The sequence below is a fragment of the Pan paniscus genome, chromosome 11, assembly GCF_029289425.2.
Source record: "Pan paniscus chromosome 11, NHGRI_mPanPan1-v2.0_pri, whole genome shotgun sequence".
Classification (NCBI taxonomy): Eukaryota; Metazoa; Chordata; class Mammalia; order Primates; family Hominidae; genus Pan; species Pan paniscus.
In genome coordinates this window covers 18,507,567-18,525,697 of record NC_073260.2, presented here as the reverse complement: position 1 = coordinate 18,525,697, position 18,131 = coordinate 18,507,567, and the positions used below count along the sequence as shown (strand labels likewise).

The window sequence follows — 18,131 nt, the reverse complement described above, 5'->3', positions numbered from 1 at the left end:
ACAGCTGTAATTATATAAGTAACTGTACAATTATATTTACTGCCTGGCTCCTTCAATAGACAGGAAACTACATGAAAGGAAGGTCTTTATATATTTTCTTCACTGTTGTATGCCCTTCACTGAGCAAAAACGGAAACTCAACAAATATTTGCTGAATAAATAAATGCAACATATGAGAACCAACATTGTTTAACTCAACCTTGTCAATCTGGGCAAAGTGTGCTGAACACAAGGAGTTAGTCCTTGACGAGTAAGAGGTTAAGAAGCAAAGTTAAGGAAGAGTGTTAGATACGGAGACCCCAGCAAAGGTCCAGAGACACAAAACAAACAGTTTGGTACCACTGGAGCATTAGGTGCCCGAAGCTTTATTTTCTGCAGGGGAAATAAGGATTAGGAAGACCAGGGCTGGGTTAATAGAGGATGGCAGATAAAAAGTCTGGAATTAACTGTGTGATCCCATAGCATCCTGTTCAAACCTCAAACAGCACCTAATATCTTTTACTGAAACAATCTGTTTACACATCTGTCTCCTTACTTAGTCTCTAAGGTAGCAGAAGGTAGAAACTATACTATGCACTTGTGCATCCCCAGAGATGGCACAGGCTCTGGCTCACTGTTAAGTACTCAAGTGTTGAGCTGGCAGGGTCCCAGAAGGACCTATGGAAGTGAATACCTACCGTAAACACTTTTAAGGCAGCACAGTGTAGTTCAGGGAAGGGCTGACTGCTAATGCCACGGAAGAGCTCCAGTGGATCCCGAGATAAAGAAGAAAACCAGGATTCTGTCATCCTCAGAAGGTCATCAGTCTGCTGCTCAGGCTACAGGAAAGAAAAGGAAAATCTCATCAAAAGTTAACTGATCTGGAGAAAAGCACTTATTTAGAAGTCAGACACCTGAGTGCTGATGGCACTCTGTCATTAATTTGTTGTGTGAAACTGGCTAAGTCTGGAGGACTCTTTCTCAAATCCAGCCCAGACCTTTCCCAGTTTTCTTTGAATGTGGTTGATTAAGCAGTCTCTAGAGTCTCTTCAGTTCTAACACTCTATGATTCCATTTTAAATTAAAAATGTCACCAGTCATATAATGAGGGTTATCTTCTTGTATTTACTTCATCACATTTATCATGTTGATTCATACAGATTTATTCTCCCAAACATATCCCACTGTCCTTCATTATTTCCCTATCTACTTACTGGTAAGTACAGAAGAGATGAAATTGCATCCAAACATCTAATTTTTAGCTCCACTGGGGCATTCTTTGATTGATGTCCTATTCTCATAAGCAAGCGTTCAAAGCGAGTTCCTTTGAAGGATAACAGTGAGATTCTTCTTTATTATGGTAAAATATACACAACATAAAATTTACCATTTTAACCATTTTTAGTGTATAGTTCAGTGCTATTAAGTACATTCACACTGTTGGGCAACCATCATAACCATCCATCTCTAGAACTTTTTCATCAACCCAAACTGAAACTCTGTATCCATCAAACAATAATTCCCTTTCTTCTCTACCCTCATCCCCTGCCAACCACTTTTCTACCTCCTGTGAACTGGACTCTTGTAGGCATCTCATCTAAGTGGAATCATACAATATCTGTCCTTATGTGTTTGGCTTACTTCACTTAGCATAATGTTATCAGTGGCGCAGGCTTCCTCCATGCTGTAGCATGTGCCAGAATCTCATTCTTTTTAAAGGCTGAGTAATATTCAATTGTTATGTATATACCACATTTTGTTTATTGATTCATCTATCAATGAACATTGGGTTGCTTGCACCTTTTTCTGGTTATTGTGAATAACGCTGCTATGAACATGGCTGTACAGACATTTGTTTGAGTCTCTGCTTTCAATTCTTTTTGGTATACACCTGAAAGTGGAGCTGCTGGATGAAGGACATATAAAATGTACAAGGGTTACCATTTCTCCACATCCTAACACTTACTATTTTATGGGTTTTTTTTTAAAGTAATAGCCATCCTAATGGATATGAAGTGAAAAATGAGATTTTTTAAAAGTATGCTCTCATACACTATGACCTCTACCAACCTAAACCAATACAAAAATAAGCATGTAGTCAGAGAACCAGTGACAGGCCTAGAACACATAATTACACGCAACACAGCATATATAAGGCAAAGTTATAAAACTGGAATCAAAGGACCTGGACTTGAGTAGCAGCTGCCGTAATTTGTATGACCTTAGAAATTTTCTTAACTCCTCTAAGTTTCATCTACCTTATCTGGAAAATGAAAATGACAATGTATGTTCTTTGCAGGACTGTAAAACGATTGTCATAGGTAAAAGCACTTAGAAAACGACATATAACAAAAATATTAGCTGTGATACACAACAGCATATTAATTTTCTTTTTTCTTTTTCTATTTTCTAATTTTTATTTTTTTGAGATGGAGTCTCGCTGTGTCACCCAGGCTGGAGTGCAATGGCGCAATCTCGACTCACGGCCCAGGTTCAAGCGATTCTCCTGCCTCAACCTCCCGAGTAGCTGGGATTACAGGTGCCTGCCATCACACCTAGCTAATTTTTGTATTTTTAGTAGAGACCATGTTGGCCAGGCTGGTCTCGAACTCTTGACCTCAGGTAATCTACCCACCTTGGCCTCCCAAAGTGTTGGGATTACAGGCATGAGCCACCTCGCCTGGCCTCTTTTTAAATTTTTTTTTTTGAGATGGGGTCTCACTCTGTCACCTAGGCTGCAGTGCAACTGAGTGATCAAGGCTCACTACAGCCTTCACCTCCTGGGCTCAAATGATTCTCCCACCTCAGCCTCCCGAGTGGCTGGGACTATAGGCATGCACCACCACAGCTGGCTAATTTTTTTTGTTGTTGTTGTTGATGAGGCTGGTCTTGAATTCCTGGGCTCAAAAGATCCTCCCGCCTTGGCCTCCTGAAGTGCTGGGATTACAGGTGAGATAATTTTCAACATATGTGTCTCAAGAATTTTAATAATTGGGCTGCATATTATTTTGTGTGTAAAATTTGTTGTGCTGTTGATCCTCATGGATGTTCCATAAAAGTATCTTTCTTTATTTCTTTTTTTTTTTTTTTTTTTTTTACAGAGTCTCGCACTGTCGCCCAGGCTGGAGTGCAGTGGTGTGATCTCGGCTCACTGCAACCTTTACCTCCTGTGTTCATGCCATTCTCCTGCCTCAGCCTCCCGAGTAGCTGGGACTGCAGGCATGCACCACCACGCTTGGCTGATTTTTGTATTTTTAGTAGAGACAGGGTTTCACCATGTTGGCCAGGCTGGTCTCGAACTCCTGACCTCAAGTGATCCACCTGCTTTGGCCTCCCAAAATGCTGGGATTACAGGCATGAGCCACCATACCTGGCCTCTTTTTTTTTTTTTTTTTTTTTTTTGAGCTAGAATTTCACTCTGTCACCCAGGCTGGAGTGTAGTGGCACGATCTCAGCTCACTGCAACCTCCACCTGCCAGGTTCAAGCGATTCTCCTTCCTCAGCTTCTCAAGTAGCTGGGACTACAGTTGTGCAGTACCATACCTGGTTAATTTTTGTATTCTTGAGTAGAGATAGGATTTTGCCATGTTGCCCAGCCTGGTCTTGAACTCCTGAGCTCAGGCAATCCACCCACCTTAGCCTCCCAAAGTGCTGGATTACAGGCATGAACCACTGTATCTCGTAACATGCCAAAAGTATCTCTTAACATGAAATCTTATAACAAACTTTTATTTTCCTTTCTCAAAATTTCATAAATATTCACAACAACCCTGAGAAGTAGTTGTTATGCCATTTTTATAAATGAAGAAAATGAGGCCTAGAAAAGTGAAGTGAGTAAATGAAGTTCAAAAAGCAAAGTCAGGGCTGGATACAATGGTGTGGACCTGTAGACCCAGCCAATCAAGAGGATGAGGCAGGAGGATTGCTTGAGCCCGGGAGTTTGGGGCCAGCCTGGGTAACAGAGAGACACTCTCAATCTCTTAAAAAAAAAAAAAAAAAAAAAAAAAGAATAGAAAACCCAAGGACATGAATCCAGACCTTTCTGACTCTAGCCCATGGTCTTTGTACCATGAAATCTAGTCAAAGAAGACATCATAGAGGGGAAACAGGAAACAATGTTTGGTTGAAATCGATTGGTAGAAACCTAAACCAATGAAAACCTAAACCAGTGAAAAGTAAAAAAAAAAAAAAAGGTTTTCCGTAATAATTATTAGATTTTCAGACATGAGTCCAAGGTCATGGTTAACAAGACTGCCACCCATAAAATAGTTTCTACAATGTAGTTAACCCACCAGCAAATGAACTTACATATTGAACCCCTGTCAAAAATTAAGATATCCCTGAACAGGGCCAAGTCATACCAACCTGTTTTCTGTAAAACCTGTTTTCCTTCAACATTGGATCCCAAGATTCCAACTGTGTCTACAGCTACACCAATCATAGTGGGGTCCTGACTTTCTATCATTTCAAAGACTTTTTCCACAAAGATAGGATAACGCTCACAGATCTGTTGAGGACTATCCATGACAGCCAGGTTTCCAAAAAACTTCACGAATCCTAAAGAGATTTACAAAAATATATTTTAATAGGGGAACAAGACAGCATGAATTGCGGGCTCTATGACTTCACAGGAACAGAAATGAACTGCAGGCCAGAAAAGCATAGAAAGGTTAGAGTAGTGTGTTGCCTGGAGATCCGAGAGACCATTAGGAGATTCTGAAGGACTTGTGATGTGTGATCCTGAGAGAGGGCGTCAATGGAGCTGGGACCAGCTATTGAAGTACTGGCATATGCAAGAGGGAGAACAAAGAAAAAGGACCAGTGGATACAAATTACAGGAAGGCAAGTTTAGACTCATTACCAGGAAGAAATTTTTAAATGGATATGTTCATTAATAAAATAAGCTAGGCTACCTAAGGCAGGCATACATCTCCAATTTCTGGAAGTGTTCAAGAAAGACTAATCAACCAAGACCCAGAATAGAATGGCAAGAGTAGATCCTACAACAGATAAAGACTCCCACTCAGAGACATGATTAATCTGTGAAACATACTGTAAATGTCATTACTAGTATTTTTATTTATGTTTTTGTTGATATTCAAAAAGAAAAATATCCTAATGTTCTAAATAGCCCTGATGTTTCCAGAAAACCAAAGTCAACAATACGTAGCTCCAAGAGCAACAGATTCCACCTCAATAAGAGGCTATAGGTATCTTTTTAAAAAAATTAACTTAACTGACAAAAAATCATATATCTTTATTGTGAACAATGTATTCTGAAATATGTATATTTAAAAATTATTTTTTCTGCTTTCGTGAAAAATGTCATTAAATTTAAGAATTTTGGAGGGAATGCACTGAATCTATATAGTGCTTTGGGCAGCATGAACATTTTAATAATATTAATCCTTCCAATCCATGAACATAGGATACCTTTCCATTTATTTGTGTCTTCTTCAATTTCCTTCATCAGTTTTTATAGTTTTCAGTGTACAGATCTTTCACCTCCTTAAATTTATTCATAAATATTTAATTTTTTTTGAATGCTATTGTAAATGGGAATGTATCTTTGATTACTTTTTCAGAGTTCACTGTTAGTGTATAGAAATGCTACGGATTTTTATGCACTGATTTTGTATCCTGCAGCTTTATTGAATTTATTTATTCATTCTAACAGTTTTTTGGTGGAATCTTTATTCTATATATTAATAAAACATTACATCACTTGCAAACAGGGAAATTTTCACTTCTTTCTTTCCGATTTGGATGCCTTTTATTTATTTATCTTGCCTAATTGCTCTGGCTATAACTTCTTGTACTTTGCTGAATAGAAGTGGTAATTGTAGGCATCCTTGTCCTGATCTTTTTTTTTTTTTTTTTTGAGATGGAGTCTCACTCTGTTGTCCAGGCTGGAGTGCAGTGGCGCGATCCTGGCTCACTGCAATCTCCACCTCCCAGGTTCAAGGGATTCTCCTGCCTCAGCCTCCTGAGTAGCTGGGACTACCGGCACCCACCACCATGCCCGGCTAATTTTTTGTATTTTTAGTTGAGATGGGGTTTCACTGTGTTAGCCAGGATGGTCTCGATCACCTGACCTCATGATCTGCCTGCCTTGGCCTCCCAGAGTGTTGGGATTACAGGCATGAGCCACTGCGCCCGGCCTTGTTCCTGATCTTAGAGGAACGCTTTCAACTTTTCACCGCTGAGTATGTTAGCTGTGGGTTTGTCATACATGGCCTTTATTGTGTTGAGATAGATTCCTTCTATACTTAATTTGTTAAGAGTTTTTATCATAAAAGAAAGGTGAAATTTGTGAAATGCTTTTCCCGCATTACTTGGTTGCTGTCTTTATTCTGTTAACATAGTATATCTTATTTATTGATTTGTGTATGCTGAACCCTCCCTGCATCCATAGGATAAATCCCACTTCATCAGGGTGGATGACCCTTTTAATGTGCTGTTGAATTTGAACTTGGTGGCTCTAGATATCTTCTAAACGAAATCAGCTCATTAAGGAAATCAGCTCTAAAGGAAAACAATCCCTGTCCACTCCCTACCCCAACCCCCTGATGTCAGAGATAACTCAGAAATAAAACACGCACCATCATTTCCATAGGCATCAGTGTTTCTTACCTGGCAGATAGAAGCTAGAGAAAGGGTCTGAATCTGCCCCAACAATTATATTAGAAATTTGATCAATTACTCCTTCTTGAGCAAGATACTGTCGTCCATGATGAGTATATGCCAGTGATGTCACCATTTCTATACAGGTGGCTCTAAAATGTCAGAAGGACAAAAACAAGGAGATTTTGCACAGGATTTGCATAGTTTATAAATTGTTCTCATACAGGTTATCTTATTTAATTCTTCTTATCACATTCGAAAGGTCAATAATCTTGGCTCCTCTTTTCACATGAAGCCCTAAGGCCTAGAAATTTGCAGTGACTTCTTTGTAATCATATTGTTATTATAGGCAGAGTTTCTATTTAAATCTTGACCTTCTGATTTGAAGTCCACTATTGTTTCCACTATAACCTAGCTGCTTCCTAAAATATTTTCTAAATTTGTGTTTTATTTTGAAATATCATACACAAAAGTAATGAGAATACAGTAAGCCCCCATATACACATAACCTGATTTTATGGTTATGAAGATTTTGCTTTACTTATTTCATCTCTTTTCCCTACTTTTTGCTGAACTATTTTAAAGCAAATCCTAGTCACCCTGCCATTTACCCCTGCATACTTTAGTATGCATCTCTACAAAACACATATGTTTCCTTACACAATTATAATGCCACTGCCACATATTAAGAAATTAACAATAATTCTTTGGTATCATCTCATATCCAACCATGATCAAAGAAAATAACTAAAAAATTTATTTAGTTGGTAGTTGATCCTAAAGTGTTTTGACTGACCATTTACAGGTTTTTTTCTATGTCACAAAATTTGATACAATGCTAAAAAATAATTAACAAAATTAATTGTCTCATTAGGTTGAGACACTCAAATGCACTGAAGCAATGTAACTAGTGACTGATTTACTCATATGGGTTTAATAAATTCAGCCATGTTTAAAGAACACAGGACAATCAGAAAATCATTTAAGATAAGAAAAATCAAAACCTATATACACAAAGATAACTATAATGCTATCATAACAGCAAAATACTTGAAGCAAATCAACTGTTCAACAGTGAGGAGGTATTAGTAAACTGTGGAATATCAACAAAGGAACATTTGGCAGATATTAAAGGGGATTTAGGGAATAGCGGGTGGAAGAGACTGGAATTAACATTTCTTTGAGAACCTATGTCAGCCATTGTACTGCTTTCTATGGTCAATTAGCTTAATTCTTACAATATCTTTTTATTTTTTTTGAGACGGAGTTTTGCTCTTGTTGCCCAGGCTGGAGTGCAATGGCACGATCTTGGCTCCCTGCAATCTTCACCTCCCGGGTTTAAGCAATTCTCTTGTCTCAGCCTTCCCAGTAGCTAGGATTACAGGCACCCACCACCATGCCCAGCTAATTTTTTGTATTTTTTTAGTAGAGACAGGGTTTCACCGTATTGGCCAGGCTGGTCCTGAATTCCTGACCTCAGGTAATCCACCCGCCTCAGCCTCCCAAAGTGCTGGGATTACAGGCTGTGAGCCACTGCACCTGGCACAATATCTTTTTTAGTTACTGTTCTATCTGAGAGATGAGGAAACTGAGATGTAGAAAGCTTATAATTATCTGTCCAAGGCCAAACAGCTAATAAATAGTAGAGAGGCATGCAAGCCAAGTCTTCCTCATTTTGAAAAGCTCATATTCTTTTTTTTTTTTTTTTTTTTTTGAGACAGAGTCTTACTCTGTTGCCCAGGCTGGAGTACAGTGGTGCAACCTCCACCTCCCAGGTTCAAGCAATTCTCCTTCCTCAGCCTCCCGAGTAGCTGGGAATATAGGCACATGCCACCATGCCCAGCTAATTTTTGTATTTTTAGTAGGGACAGGGTTTCACTATGTTGGCCAGGCTGGTCTTGAACTCCTGACCTCATGAATCGCCCACCTCAGCCTCCCAAAGTGCTGGGATTATAGGCGTGAGCCACCGCACCCGGCCTAGCCCATGTTTTTTCTATCATGCCATAGTGTTGCTATTTAACAATGCCAAAATAAATGAATATGATAAAATATTAGTAATTCAAAATGGCAGTTACCACATGATTGCAACTTTTTAAGAGCACACAGGCCTAGGGACATGGAACAGAGTCACTTGAAAGTAGCTGAATTGTCATGTGGGGCTTTCCCAAGTTCCAGTATGTTGTCACGATGTAATTTGAACAATTTTCTAAAGATCCCTCCTTCAGGACACACATCAGTCATGAGATTGCAACCTGGGCAAAGTCTCTAATAGAGAAAATCACAGATGTCCCAAGGTTGTTTCCCAGCCCTTCAAAAGAGGATATTTCACTTTAAGAACTCAGTCAACACACCTGACCAACACATCCTCACCAGTCAGCTCTCTCAGGAGCTGGGTTACCAATCCACTTGTGGTACAGTAGTTTAAAGATTCTGGTGACACGGAAGAAATCTCTATAATTAGCTGAAATAAAAAAAAAAAAACAGAAAAAAGAAAAAGGTCAAAACAGCCCTACGCCTGATAGATCTCATTTTAAGTTAAATGTAGGACTAGGTACTTTTTATAAATGAGTTTTAAAAAATCCATTATTTGTCTCTTTAAGTAGAAAAACTTCAGTGAACGCATAAGAAATTACTTTGGCACAGATTATTATTATTATTATTATTATTATTTTTGAGACAGAGTCTCACTCTGTCACCTAGGCTGGAGTGCAGTGGCGTGATCTCAGCTCACTGCAACCTCTGCCTCTTGAGTTCAAGCGATTCTCGTGCCTCAGCCTCCCCAGTAGCTGGGATTACAGGCATGCACCACCACACCTGGCTAATTGTTTTGTATTTTTAGTAGCGATGGAGTTTTGCCATGTTGGCCAGGCTTGTCTTGAACTCCTGCCCTCAAGTGATCTGCCCGCCCTGGCCTCCTGAAGTGTTGAGATTACAGGCATGAGCCACCATGCCCTGCCACCTTGGCACAGAAATGTTCCATTATATCTAGGTGTATCAGCACTTTCCCGCCCAAGCAATCATCAATCAGGGTACAAAAGCCTGAATCAGCCACAACAAACAGATTATAAAACCATTCACTCATTCAGGCATCCTGTCAGTCAGTCAGTCAGTCATTCACTTACTCATTCAGCAAGTATGTTCTGAGGTCTTACTGAGAGATATAGGAAGACACTGAAGGGTTTTAAGCAGAGAAATGACACAATCAGATTTGGACTTTTAAAAGACCATTCTGACTGCATGAGAAGATAGACTAGGGATGATAAAAATGGATGAGTGGAGACCAGTTTGGATGCAAATATAGTAGCCCAGGTGAGTGACACCAGTAAGTTAGTCTAGGGTGGTAGAAGCTGTACTAATGAAGAGAAATGCAGGGGTTTAAATAAAATCAACAAAATATGATGACCGAATGGATATGTGGCAGGGAAAACAGGCCTCAGAATGAGCCAAGGTCTAATACCCAACTAAGCAGACTGTGAGACACAGCCAGTTTGTTGTCTTATGTTTTATTAGGGGGATAGGGTGGATATGGAAGATCAGGAATTTGATTTCAGCATGAGTTTGAGTGGCCTAGAATATACCCAAGGGGCCAAGAGTGAGTAAGCAGTTGAGCATGAAGGTTCGAGCTCAGAAGAAAGGTCTCAGTTGGAAGTTTACATCTGAGAGGCATCATCACAGATGGGAAGTGAAATCATAAGTGAGTAAAACTGCCTAGGAATGAGTAGAGTACCGTGAAAGCAGGGCTTGGAACTCTGTTTTCATCAACTCCAACAATTAAAGATTCAACGGAGGATAATGAGCCAGGAGGCTGAGAAGAAACTGAGAGGTAGAAGGAAAAGCAGCATAGTATGGTATCATGACATGCAAAGTAAGAAAGTGTTCTGAAGATGGAATTAGACTATAGAGGATTCTATTTCAAACATGCACCCTATTAACTGTGTGGTCTTGGATCAATTGCTCCATCAATATGAGGTTAATGATAACAACATACAAAGTTTACTGTAAGAATTAAAGATAATATATGTGAGTATTTTAGCATAGTGCTTAGTACAAAGCTGGTACAAATAAGGGCCATTTCTTCTTATTACTACTACAAATTTTTTCAAGTCTGGTTTCAATATCTTCTCTATCATAGTAATTATATTGCACTGTAAAAAAAAAAAAATATATATATATATATGTATATATATAAAGGGTCTTGCTCTGTTGGCCAGGCTGGAGTGCAGTAGTGCAACCACGGCTCACTGCTGCTTCAACTTTCTGGGCTCAGTTGATCCTCCCACTTCAACCTCCTGAGTAGCTGGGACGACATGCACGTACCACCATGCACAGCTAATTTTTAAAATCGTTGTAGAGATGGGGTCTCACTATGTTGCCCAGGCTGGTCTGAAACTCCTGGCCTCAAGGGGTCCTCCTGCCCTTGCCTCCCATAGAGCTGGGCTGTAAGTATTTTTTATGACTGTCTCACATACTAGGCTGGGAATGCATCCTTATATTCCCAGCACCTACTGTAGGGCCAAACACAGATTATATACTTAATGAGCCATCTTGCTTTTCAGCATAAGCCAAACTGCATTCTGCTTTGTAAGCATGAGAAAGTGTGCTTTTTATCTTACCTCATACACCCTGTATCGAACAATGTCATTTGTTTTCATTACACTTTTCAAATCATCCAGCAGATTGCTTTCAAATAAAGCCTCCAGTCCAGCTTGGGTTAGTGATATTCTTGACAGGGATTTGATAGCCTTATAAAGAAAGAAAATATCTCTTACATTCCCAAAATGCAGGTTATTATCTACTTCATAAGAGTGATGTAAAAATAGTGCATGGAATGCACCTTGCCCATGTTTTAGCTATTATTTATAATTGGAAAAGACGCAAGGCATCCCCCATAGAATTATGATGGATACTGTAGATATGTATATCCTAGAAAATGAATGGGGTTTACTAGTATTTACTTGACAACCATTTATTTTACACAATCCATATGAAGTTGTAAATTCCATTACGCAAATCATCCATTCTAAACCTTCACTCTCAATTCAGAAGGCCTTTATCTTTTGGGACACTGATGTCTCTGCACATTTAAGTCAATGATTCTAGTAGACTCACCGCTTTTGCTACAGATAGATTCTCTCCACCAATGCAATAAACAATTTGTTTTAGTAATTCAGCATTATTTAGAATCTCAGTAACAGCATCAGAATTTTCAACAATTCTTCCAATCTGAAAGAAAAACAATCAGAAACACTCTTCTAAAGTAGGGCAACATACGGTAAACACACGATGGTCCAATTTCCTTAGTGCACAGTTATTTTAGGAGTTAGTGATCACAGCCATATATCAATTCATTAAAAAATCAAAATGACCTAAATGCATTCAGTCAAACACACATATGGTATAGTCACATCTTTGAAAGGAAAGAAAAAAGAAAGTGGGTAAAGAGGTAAGATAGCTCAGTGAGTGAAAACAATACAAACCCAGCTCTATGTTTAGCTATACTGACCTTGCACAAATTTTAGCCCCATTTCTTATCCGTAAAATGGGAACACAATATTTAATTCCAGGATAGTTACGAAGATTAAACGAGACCGAACAGGCAAAGCACCTGCTACAGTGTCTGGCATATAAATGGCCAGTGAATAAACTGATATCTTCCCCCTTTCCCCCAACTTTTTTTTTTTTGAGATGGAGTCTCACTCTTTCGCCCAGGCTGGAGTGCAGTGGCGCGATCTCAGCTCACTACAACCTCTGCCTCCTGGGTTCAAACGATTCTCCCACCTCAGCCTCCTGAGTAGCTGGGATTACAGGCACCTGCCATCATGCCCGGCTAATTTCTGTATTTGTGTAGAGACAGGGTTTCACCATGTTGGCCAGGCTGGTCTTGAACTCCTGACCTCAGGTGATCCGCCTGCCTTGGCTTCCCAAAGTGCTGGGATTACAGGCGTGAGCCACTGTGCCCAGCGCCCTTTTTTGCTGAATAAACACAGAAAAGGAAAAACAGTAGTTCAGTATCTACTGAGTAACTGTTTAGCTCCTAACGTTTCAACAAGATAATCCTTAGCAGCAGCTCTTCACTCAAATAGCAGGATGCTTTGGTTACCAGGATGATAAGAGTTACTGTCTTAATTGTTGGTTTAGTGACCTTTACAATAGCATTTGGTTCATCCAGTGTAACAGAATCTAAAATGGCAGAGAGCTATTTGAACACATAGGAATCTTTTTCTTTACACTAGGAGCTCCTTGAAGGAAAGTAATCGGTTTTGTTTATCTTGGTAACTCTAACAGCATATGGCACCATGCCTGGCATGTAAAAGGAACTCAGTCAGTATCTGATTAATGAATGATTTAGATGGTACTTAATGGAACTTCTTTCTTTAGCTTGTATCTCCCAGGTTATAGTTAGCTATGCACATTGGAATAGACCACACATTTCCTAGGGGGAAAGAGGGAGGAGAGGAGAGGGGGAGAAGGAAGAGGGAAGGAGAGAGAGAAATACTGTGCTTTCTTCATCTTTCTGTCCCAGTGCAGAACCTGGCCCAGAGCAGGTGGTCAATGTCGGTTCCTAGTAGAATTTCATACCTGGGAAAGAGTGAGGATTTTTACAGAATCATCAGGGTGAATTAGTCCCCTCTGCAGGTCAACCCTGAGGTTCCGGGCCACGTGAACTGGTTCCATAGCTTGAAGCAATCTCTCCAGAATGGATACACACAAAGTAGTCTTTTCCCTGAAGGAGACATCATAAATCTTATTAGTTCATATCCTGCCCAGGTAGGAAGTAACAACCTAATAATAGCTGAAGCTTGCGTCAGCGTCTCCTCCACACAGACTTCTTTTTGAAACAGCAGCTTTCACTCACCTACTAAACATTTGCTAAGTACCTATTATGCGCATTGCCTGTGCTGGGGCTACAGAGAAGAATAAGATATGCACTCTAGTCTTTTTTTTTTTTTTTTTTTTTTTTTTGAGGTGCAGTTTTGCTCTGTCGCCCAGGCTGGAATGCAATGGCCTGATCTTGGCTCACTGCAACCTCCACCTCCCAGGTTCAAGCAATTCTCCTGCCTCAGCCTCCCGAGTAGCTGGGATTACAGGGGCCTGCCACCATGCTGGGATAATTTTTGTATTTTTAGAGACGAGGTTTCACCATGTTGGCCAGGCTGGTCTCGAACTCCTGACCTCAGGTGATCCACCTGCCTCGGCCTCCCAAAATGCTGGGATTACAGGCTTGGGCCACCGCACCTGGCTTTTTTTTTTTTTTTTTTTTTTGAGACAAGAGTCTTGCTCTGTTGCCCAGGCTGGAGTACAGTGGCACGATCTCTGCTCACTGCAACCTCTGCCTCCTGGGTTCAAACAATTCCCCTGCCTCAGCCTCCCGAGTAGCTGGGACTACAGGTGCATGCCACCACACCCGGCTAACTTTTTGTATTTTTAGCAGAGACGGGGGTTTCACTGTGTTAGCCATGATGATCTCGATCTCCTGACCTTGTGATTCTCCCACCTCAGCCTCCCAAAGTGCTGGGATTACAGGTGTGAGACACCGTGCCTGGCCCGATATATTCTCTAGTCTTAAGGAGCTCAATCCAATGAAAGATACAGAAAAAAAAGGCAACTGTAATCCAGATAAATAAACGCTATGGGCTAAGACTAGAAATTATAGGAGCTTAAAAAAGAACAGAGGGTACAGGGAAGGCTTCCCAGAAGGGTAACATCTAAACTAAATTTTGAGAAAAAGTAGGAGTTACCCAGAAGAAAAGTGTTCTAGGTAGAGGGAGTAGCAGCACATGAAAAGGCAGAGAGGAATAAGACATAGTGTTATACTTTCAAGGAACAAGTAGTTTGGTATGATTGGGGTCAGAAAGGGAGAGAGGTGGTGAGAAGGTAAAAGGGTGAGGTGAAGGACAAGAACTGAAACTGAAAAGATGCACAGAAGCCAGATTCTAACAGGTATTTTATGTCATGCTTGGAATTTAGACTTCTTCCAGAAAATCAATGGCAGGCCATAAGTGGTCTTAAAGAAGTAAAATGACGAGATCTGACTTATAGAATTCACTCTGCACCAGTGTTAGGGGAAGAATTTTCAATTACAAGGCAGTAAATGGTGAGAGGTGATGAAGGAGTAAACCAGGGGAGCAGCAGTGAGGATAGAGAGAAGAGGGAAGAACTATGTAAGAGAAACTGATGACTACCAGTGGTAGATACAGAAGATGTTTTCAGAACAATTTTCTTGTCTCTTAATAGACACTACAAATAAATGGGCTAATATATTGTTAGTAGTAGTATACAATTCAACTGATACAACCTTTTGGGTAGGTAACTACATGATACAAATGAAAAGCCTTAAAAATGAACATACTCTTTTAATTCAGGAATTTCACTTTGCATAATTGAACCTAAGGTAGTATTAAGAATGTTTTTATACCAAAGATAATTGAAAACATGCTATTTTCACAAAACTTGTACACAAATGTTCACAGCAGTGGAAACAATCCAAATGTCCACCAAGTGATGAAAGGATAAACATGTGTTATGTGCATATAATGAATATTATTCAGCCATAAAAAGCAATGAAGTAATGATACATATCACAACATGAATAAACCTTTAAAATATTATGCTAAGTGAAATAAGCCAGACACAAAAGGCTTCCTTTTGAGAATGATTCTATTTATATGAAATGTCCAGAATAGACGAATCCATATAGAAAGTAGATTCCGCTAGGCTCGGTGACTCACGCCTGTAATCCCAGCACTTTGGGAGGCCACAGCAGGTGGGTCACCTGAGGTCAGGAGTTCAAGACCAGACTGGCCAATATGGTGAAACCCCATCTCAACTAAAAATACAAAAAAAATTAGCTGGGTGTGGTAGTGGGCGCCTGTAATCCCACCTACTTCAGGAGGCTGAGGCAGGAGAATCGCTTGAACCCAGGAGGCGGCAGTTGCAGTGAGTCGAGATAGCGCCATCGCACTCCAGCCTAGGCGACAAGAACGAAACTCTGTCTCAAAAAAAATAAAATAAAATAAAATAAAGTAGATTCCTGGTTGCCAGAGGCTGGAGGAACGGGGAAGAGGAGGAATGAGGATACTTATAAGTATGGTTTTCTTTTCCTTTAAAAAAAAAAATGTGATTACAGGTAAAATTTACCATTTTAACCATTCTTAAACGCACAGTTCTGTGGGAATAAGTACATTCACTTTGTTGTCCAGCCATCACCATCGTCCATCTCCGGAACATTTTCCTCTTCCCAACCAGAAACTCTGCATCCATTGAACACTCCCTATTCTCCCCTCCCCAAGCTCCTGGCAACCACCATTCTACTTTCTGTCTCTCTAGATTTGACTACTCTCGGTATGTAAGTAAAAGCATACAACATTTATCCTTTTGTGTCTGGTTTATTTCATTTAGCACAACGTCTTCAAAGTTCATCTGTCAGAATTTCCTTTCTTTTTAAGGCAAGATGTACAATATCCCATCATATGTATATACCCCATTTTGTTTATCCATTCATCCCTTCATAGACACTTTGGTTGCACATGTGGGTTGCATTGCTTCTGTGCCTTTTAAAATTTTAGCCAATCTAATAGTGTGCAGTAGAATCTCACTGTAATTTTAATTTGTATTTCCCTATTTAATGTTGAATATCTTTCTACGTGCATATTTATCATCTGTACTTTTTTTTTTTTTTTTTTTGAGATGGAGTCTCACTCTTTCGCCCAGGCTGGAGTGCGATGGCGTGATCTTGGCTCACTGCAACCTCCACCTCCTGGGTTCAAGTGATTCTCCTGCCTCAGCCTCCCGAGTAGCTGGGATCACAGGTGTCTGCCACCAAGCCCAGCTAATTTTTGTATTTTTAGTAGAGATGGGGTTTCACCAGGTTGGCCAGGCTGGCCTCGAATTCCTGACCTCAGGTGATCCACCTGCCTTGGCCTCCCAAAGTGCTGGGATTACAGGTGTGAGCCACCATGCCTGGCCCCATCTGTACTTCTTGTTCAAATCTTTGGCCCATGTTTTAATTGGGTTATTTCTTTTCTTGCTATTTAGTTTTGAAAGCTCCTTACATATTCTGAATAGAAGTCTTTTATCAGATATATTCTTCACAAAGATTTTTCTCCATTTGTGACTTTTCTTTTCATTCTCTTAACTGTATGTAACCTTCGAAGAACCGATTTTTTTCTTTTTCTTTTTTTTTTTTTTGAGACTGAGTCTCACTCTGTTGCCCAGGCTAGAGTGCAGTGGTGCGATCTTGGCTCACTGCAACCTCTGCCTCCCAGGTTCAAGCGATTCTCCTGCCTCAGCCTCCCGAGTAGCTGGGACTACAGGTGCCTGCCACTATGCCTGGCTAATTTTTGGTATTTTTAGTAGAGATGGGGTTTCACTGTGTTAGCCAGGATGGTCTCTATCTCCTGACCTCGTGATCTGCCCACCTTGGCCTCCCAAAGTGCTGGGATTACAGGCGTTAGCCACCGCGCCCAGCCAATTTTTGTATTTTTAGTAGAGACAGGGTTTCACCATGTTGGTCAGGCTGGTCTGAAACTCCTGACCTCATGATCCGCCCACCTCAGCCTTCCAAAGTGCTGGGATTACAGGCGTTAGCCACCACCTAGCCTGAAGAACCGAATGTTTAATTTTGATTAATTCTACTTTGTATCACTTTGTTCTTTTTTTTAGACAGGCTCTCTCTGTCACCCAGGCTGGTGTAGTGGAGCAATCACAGGTCACTGTAGCCTCCACCTCAGCCTCCTGAATAGCTGGAACCACAGGCATGAGCCACCACACCCAGCTCAATTTATTCTTGTATAGATCATGCTTTTGGTGTCATATTAAAGAAGTCTGTTTAACTCAAAGTCATACTTTTTTTTTCCTGTTTTCTTCTAGAAGTTTTGTAGTTTTAGGTTTTATATTTAGGTCTATGATCTACTCTCATACACTGCTGGTAGAAATATAAAATACTATAACCACTTTGGAAAACAGTTTGCCAGTTGCTTAAAAAGTTAAATATACACCTACCATACCATCTAGCCATTTCATTCCTAGCTATTTACTCAAAGAGAAAAGAAAGAATATTTTTATGTAAAGACTTGTACATGAATGCTCACGGCACTGTCATTTGTAATATCTCCAAACAGAAAACAATTCAAATCTCAAATGTTCACCAACAGGGGAATGGATAAAAAACTGTAGTACATTCATACAATGGACTACCACTCAACAATAAAAAGGAATGAACTATTTATTCATGCCACATAGATAAATCTCAAAATAACTATGCTATGTGAAGGAAACCAAACAAAAGAATACATAATGTATGACTCCATTTGTATGATCCCTTCCCCCCATGTCTGGCCAAAATAAAGGGCAAGTTCATCTACAGTGAGAGAAAGCAGATCAGCGGTTGACTGGTTGAAACAGGGAGAGATTAGCAAGGGGTATGAGGGAGCCTCTGGGAGTGAAAGATACATTCACTATCTTAATTGTGGCGATGGTTTCATGGGTATATACATATGTCAAAACTTGCCAACTTGTACGTTTTATTA

The 18,131-nt window shown here is 40.1% G+C and overlaps 1 protein-coding gene across 3 annotated transcripts in view; it reads right to left on the bottom strand.

Annotated features, from left to right (window-relative positions):
* The window catches only part of PSMD5 (proteasome 26S subunit, non-ATPase 5), a 45,867-nt gene that overhangs the window by 22,756 nt on the left and 4,980 nt on the right, over window positions 1-18,131 (bottom strand). For all 3 annotated transcript variants that reach the window (XM_003833094.7, XM_008958613.6, XM_034928951.3), the window contains exons 2-9: window positions 13,183-13,327; window positions 11,713-11,826; window positions 11,217-11,345; window positions 8,955-9,064; window positions 6,613-6,755; window positions 4,345-4,536; window positions 1,194-1,303; window positions 678-818 (exon numbers count right to left, since the gene is read on the bottom strand). In XM_003833094.7, coding sequence (XP_003833142.1) covers window positions 678-818; window positions 1,194-1,303; window positions 4,345-4,536; window positions 6,613-6,755; window positions 8,955-9,064; window positions 11,217-11,345; window positions 11,713-11,826; window positions 13,183-13,327 — 1,084 coding nt within the window. The remainder of the gene's footprint in view (window positions 1-677; window positions 819-1,193; window positions 1,304-4,344; window positions 4,537-6,612; window positions 6,756-8,954; window positions 9,065-11,216; window positions 11,346-11,712; window positions 11,827-13,182; window positions 13,328-18,131) is intronic.